This window comes from Miscanthus floridulus, chromosome 1 (assembly GCF_019320115.1).
Source record: "Miscanthus floridulus cultivar M001 chromosome 1, ASM1932011v1, whole genome shotgun sequence".
NCBI classification, from domain to species: Eukaryota; Viridiplantae; Streptophyta; class Magnoliopsida; order Poales; family Poaceae; genus Miscanthus; species Miscanthus floridulus.
The window spans coordinates 32,408,861-32,414,860 of NC_089580.1; the positions used below are offsets into that span (position 1 = coordinate 32,408,861).

At 45.9% G+C, this 6,000-nt stretch overlaps 1 protein-coding gene across 1 annotated transcript; it reads left to right on the top strand.

The window, feature by feature from the left end:
* The first annotated feature begins 759 nt into the window (after positions 1–759).
* Positions 760–3,999, top strand: LOC136477798 (myosin-binding protein 7-like). The gene is made up of 3 exons (XM_066476056.1): positions 760–2,019; positions 3,438–3,484; positions 3,579–3,999. The coding sequence occupies exons 1-3, from the start codon at positions 1,054–1,056 to the stop codon at positions 3,679–3,681; spliced, it is 1,116 nt and encodes a 371-aa protein (XP_066332153.1). The 5' UTR covers positions 760–1,053; the 3' UTR covers positions 3,682–3,999.
* Positions 4,000–6,000: the final 2,001 nt, after the last annotated feature.

Sequence of the window (6,000 nt, forward strand, 5' to 3'; positions counted from 1 at the left end):
GTAATCGTGCATATCGTATACTTGCAGGGTAAGAGCCGTACGCACCGGCAACACGACCACACCGATGTTGGTTATACTTCCAATGTGTTGCTTACAAATCCGAAGAGACAGAGACGTCCGATGGATCCTTACACTCCTGAGACTTAGTTGGTTATGTCGAACTTACGTCGAACGAATATTGTCGTCCGAAACTTACAGACTTAATTAGTTATGTCAAACCAATGAGAATGTTACGTGTCAACTTATCAACTTGCGTACGGATTCCATTCATTTGCTTCATATTTGTTTCAGTGCGTCGCGACACTTGTAGTTTTTCAGCTCCCGTTCAATTGCAATGGGGGCTGATCGGCTTCTGTCTACGTTCAGGTCCTGCCGCGCCGTGGGCTATAGCGCGTCAGTGCCGCGCCAAGATCGGTGGCGCGATAGACCCTGCAACGTCACCGGTCAGCGCCCCGGTCGTCGCCACGTCATTCCTCTCGCCGTGCCACCATACATGACGTGGCACAGACGTTTCGCCGCGTTGGGAAAATAGACGCGGATAAAGGTGTTAGTTTAAAAAAAAACATTTGATTTAAAATTACTTTACAAAAAAATGTTAAAAATAATAATAAAATTCTCCTCTGACGTCCCCTGCCCCGCCTCCGCCTCGCGCTCGCGCCCTCGCTTTGCTTCCACGGCGACGGAAAGGAAACTGTTTGTTTGGCGTACGGCGACGTGGAAAGCTCACCCGTACTATAATGCAACAATGGCCCTCTATCCTCTCCCTAATCACATCTCGACTGAGTTATTCAATTCAATGCTGCTCCTGCTTCCTCCTAATCCAGCTGCTCCAGCCTAGCTCACGTCGCTTCCAACGGACGCCACCGCCACCACCCACCAGCCACCCCGGCCTCGCCTCAGTGTCACAGCAGGAAGCCGCGGCGCTCCGTCACCGCGCCGCCGTGCCGCGCGCCCGCCAACCAATAGCTCCCGACGGCGGCGGCGGCGGCGGCTGCTGGATCGGGGTTTGCGACTTGGGAGACGCGAGTACCCGTGTGCTTACTTCATGCCTCCATGGATCCGGTCGCGGACCCGTCGCCGTCGCGGCGGTCCCTGAAGCGGCGGCCGCCGGCGCGGTCGCCGGAGCTGTCGCCCAAGGCGGGTCCGGGTCCGGGTCCGGGGGCAGGGGAGGCGGCGGAGGAGGAGCTGATCCGGCGGGTGGAGGAGCTGGAGGCGGCGGCGGCGCGGCTGCGCGGGGAGAAGGAGGCCGCGGAGGAGGCCGCGCGGGGCCTGCGGCTGGAGCTCGACGCGGAGCGGGCCTCCGCGGAGACGGCGGCCAGCGAGGCCATGCTCATGATCGAGCGCCTGCAGCGGGACAAGGCCGCCGCGCAGATGGAGGCCCGCCAGTTCAAGCGCTACGCCGAGGGCCGCGAGGACAGGGAGCGCGAGGTGCAGGAGGATCTCGCCTCGCTCTCCGACCTCGCTGCATCCTACCACTCCCGCCTCCAGTCCCACGGCATCGACCCGGACTCCTTCACCGACGAAGAGGAGGATGAGGAATCGTACGAGGAGGTGGGCGCCGAAGACGTGGAGCAGGTCGACATGACTGGGCATGAGGTGGAGCGGAACGCCCGCGACTCGAGCAGTGGCATGGAGGTGAAAGCCATGGTCGTCGGCAACGACCGCGATGGGGAGGAAGAGGACGAGGAGGAGGAGGAGCCGTCGTCCCCCGTGGAGAAGGAATTCGAGTACACGGTGGATGTTACCTGCGCGAGCACAACGAAACCAGCTACGTCTGTGGTCGCAGAGTATGTGGGCGACGGGAACTCGGGGGGATTGTATGCAAGGGTCGAGGCGCTGGAGGCAGACAGGGTGGCGCTGCGGAGGGAGATTGCCGCTCTGCAGGCGGAGAGTGCACAGCTGGTGATGGCCAGGGAGATGGCACGGCGGCTCTGCTGGGAGATGGTTGCTGAGCAGAGAGCCATTGTGAAGAAAGCAGTAGTCCCTGCGAGCAGTTTCTCAGTGCTCAGGATTTGCAAGGTATACATTTGCTAACCATATTGGTCATTGTTATCGAGCTGTTTTCTGTCTAAGTAACATCAATTTTGTTAGTTAAAGGTGCTAAGTTGGGCACATTTGGAGTGATTCAGTCACATTGCAGGGATTGACTTGGTAGGAAGACTTTCCTGCTGTCTTTGATAAAATGGAATGTTGGCAAGTCTTTTCTGGACAGGAAAAGTAATTAGATCCTTGCCATTTTAGTGTTCAGAAGGAGCCATATATTCGGCGATCTCTTGCTGTGCCTTAGAGGAAACAGTCTTTTAGGGTCAGGAGAACTGAAGTGTTATACCTTAGAGTGGCCCGATTGCACAAAACTAGGGTTTTAGCTTTTTTTTCTCTGGTTCAGTGATGAGGGAGTGGACAACATGGTCCACGTTTTGATTTCATATAAGTGCTTTGTCATTCTTGGTTAGACTTCTAGGCTAAACTTGCACAGTGAAGTGCTTCTGTAAAACTCAAAGTGCTTCAAAATTCAAAGTATTGAGAGGAAATTTAATGTTTAAGTTTTATATGGTTTTGGTTCGTGGAAAAGTATAGAAGTAGTTCTCATGGCAGAAATATGTTGCTCTTTTGAATTCAAGTATGTGATATTAGCATCTTTGAAGAGTTGCCATTTTGATCATCATCTTCATTTGTACTTTTTGGGTCAGATCTATTAAAGCATCAGCATTAAATTTACAAACTTTTGCTTTAGTTGTTTGGGGCATAAGGAAGTTATCAATTATCATATTATTGTACCCCATATGTGTGTTGTGCAATTAAGTTAAGATCCATCGCTGCAGTTGATTACTAGACAGTGTTGCTCGTGGGATATTTAGTATTCTCCTTGAGTATCCATATCCATTGATGGTATATGAGTAACAGTTGGTTGTTTGCACATAATCGTAGTAGTATTTATTTATATTTTAGTTAAATTTAATACACACCCACATTGATGTTTTCAAAATGATGCTTGAGTTGTGTGGATGTCATAAACAAGTATTTATGTTGTTCTACTTCATATGCATAATGTGCAGCTCAGTAAATATCCATTAATGCAGGCCATAATGGAATTACTAGACAAAATTGTTCTTCCAAAACGTTATGGTCATTACACCTTCTGATAGAAACTTTGTGGACTGAGAGGAACTCATTTACCACCGTTCCCAAATATTCCGAGTAAACTGTTGGACATTTGAGCTTATTTTCAGTCAACCATTTGGTCATGTTAGATTTTTCTTCAACGTGTCAAGGCATGTTGCAGAGCATTGAGTACTGAAAATTGATACAATCACAGTTCCAATTTGTCAGCACACGAAGTTGTATTTGATACTTGTAGTCTGAATTTCCATGCCCATTAAATTGCCATGGTTCGTCCTTGAGAAAACTAACAACTATTTTCGATATCTTTTCTGCAGTGGGTGCTCTCAATACTATTTTGGAGAAACAGAAGCTCTACAGTCAAGTAGGTTATCTGTGATGGCTTTATCGTGCATCGCCTATAATTGGCCCTTTCCACTCTGAACCGAAACTGAACTGGTGCTGTGGATATCTCGTAGGTATACCTTTGGTTTGTCGACTACATTCCTTGGCCTCCTGCTGCTTCTCGACAGATCCGTATTGTTGAGTCCCTGGTTACGTCTGCCAAGGCCACAAAGATGACTATGACCTTCTCCATACCAACAGCCAAATGCTCGTAAATCCAGAGATTTGAACAATTGAGCTTTATTGTGCAATGTGTATTGGTTCTTTGATGTTTCTTTTTTCCTTTTGCCACGTACAGTATTGGAGCTGTACGTTTTGGTTCTGAAGCTTTGAGCTGCCGTATAGTGTGTTATTCAGACTACTAGGCTTGAATAGCTTGTAATTTGGAGCTAACTGGCATGCTCTGTATAGAGTGTACATCATAGTAAGTTGTGGAACTCGATGTTGTTTTGAGTGGCGGTGGTGGTTTGATGCCAGTGTATAGTTTATTATTCTCGCTCCAGAATTCTTCGGTTAGCACCTAGCACTATTTGAACCCTGCCGCGAAAATTAATGTCAGCGCTTAACAAGCTGTTTCCCGTCTCATTGCTTAAGAGTTAAGTGTCCTCTTTTTAGGGTAAAGTCCAATTTTCAACTCACATACATGTCAGTCGGATTTTCAACCATGAAATTGGGTATCAGATGTCCTTCAGTTGATTTTTATTTTCTAAAAATAATAAAATCTGTTTTAGTCTCTAAAAATTTTCATCTAATTTATTTTGAATCATAAAAAATATATAAATAGTATCATTTTTTTTGTAAAGGTGTTATCCATTTGTGGGTGCTCTATTTAGAGTTATTTGTATCTCATTCGTTTTTAAATAGATAATGAGCACCACCACAAGCAATAAAACAATATGAACGAAAAAAAAGTTGTAAACAAATCTAAATTATCACAAACAGATAGGTAGATTTTTTTTAAAAAAATAAATTGCTACTAGTTTCATATTTTTATAATTTAAAATAAATTTGTTATAAATTTTTAGAGATTAAATCATTTTTTTATTTTTTCACAAAATAGAAAATCGTCTTTGAAACAACTAAGAGGACCAAACTTATCAAGTTTTGATAGTTGTATGACTCCTGGTATTTAGTTTAGTAAATCAAAGTTGAAAATTAGACTGGCGTATAAGTTGAAGGTTGAAAAATGAATTTTACCCTTTTTTAATTGAACCTCATAGCCAAATTGGTTTTGATTTTTCATATGTGTTGGGATTCATTTCGTCCACTGGAATTTCTAAGTGTTACTGTGGAATGGTTCTTCAAAAGTCAGACATATATAAATGTAGAAGGGATGTGTTACCATTTGAAAATGACTGTCCCTTGTCTATTTGACATTGATGCAATGATGCCGATGCTTGTACAATTATTCCAAAGACTTTTCGAGAAGGGTAAGTCACCATTTCTCGTGTCATATCAAACTGTTGGAAGCATGGGCATTTGGAAAAAATCAAACACAGATGAATTACCTTTTGGCTGAAAGTATCGTTGGCTGATTTATTATGAAAAAAAAATATTATTTATTGTCTGAAAAAATACTGTTTATAAACAAAAAAACAGGACACAGAACAACTTCTGTATTATAATAATACTCCGTATGTTCTCCTACATATGTACTAGTCACCTGGCATCTGAACTAGTCAGGATGCTTATATCAGGGCCTTGTTTAGTTCCCTTCAAAATTCTAAGTTTTTTCGCTCTCTTTTCATCACATTAATTTTTAGCCGTTTGCATGGAGTATTAAATATAGGTAAAAAAACTAATTACATAGTTTAGTTGGAAATCACGAGATGAATCTTTTAAGCCTAGTTGGTCCACGATTGGATAATATTTACCAAATAAGACGAAAGTGGTACTATTCATCAGGTTGAAAAAACTTTCAATCTAAACATTACAAGTGCTGCTGCGTGACATCATGGCATGCACAGCAGCAAGTAAACCGCGCTGTGCGTGTGAAATTTGCCCACCCTGTGTGCATGTGGAAATTTTGCACGAACAGCGCGAAGAAAAAAACTGAAAATTCTCGTACACTCACTCTATGTGATAAAAATACAGTAATAAATAGGTAATTAGAACAAGGGGCTCAGCTCCTGGATGGCCGGGTGTTGGGGGAGAAGATGAAGCCCGGGGACATCATCATCCCGGCCGCCATGGGGGACGGCAGCAGCGTCGTCGTTGCTGTCGCCGGCGGTGCGGCCTGGCGCTGCCCGAGCATGAGCAGGAGAGGGTCGCCGCCGCCCTCCTCGGCCATCGCGGTCGAGAAGCTGCCGCTCGGCACGTACGATGCCGTGGCGGGCGCGGCGGGGGGCTTGCCGGTGAGACGCTGCACGACGGTCATGAACTCCTGCGGCCTGGCGTGGATGACCATGGGCGTGTGCTCGTACACGATCACCGGTTGCTTCTTGGTGGTGGTGGACGGCGCCTTGTTGGACGTCGTGGTCGGCGGCGACGAGCCCC

Bases quoted from the DNA above. Each gene is read 5' to 3' on its own strand.
- LOC136477798 (XM_066476056.1), top strand. From the start codon at position 1,054: ATGGATCCGGTCGCGGACCCGTCGCCGTCGCGGCGGTCCCTGAAGCGG. The intron at 2,020-3,437 runs GTATACATTTGC...TCTTTTCTGCAG, and splicing joins CAGTGCTCAGGATTTGCAAG to TGGGTGCTCTCAATACTATT. The intron at 3,485-3,578 runs GTAGGTTATCTG...GATATCTCGTAG, and splicing joins AACAGAAGCTCTACAGTCAA to GTATACCTTTGGTTTGTCGA.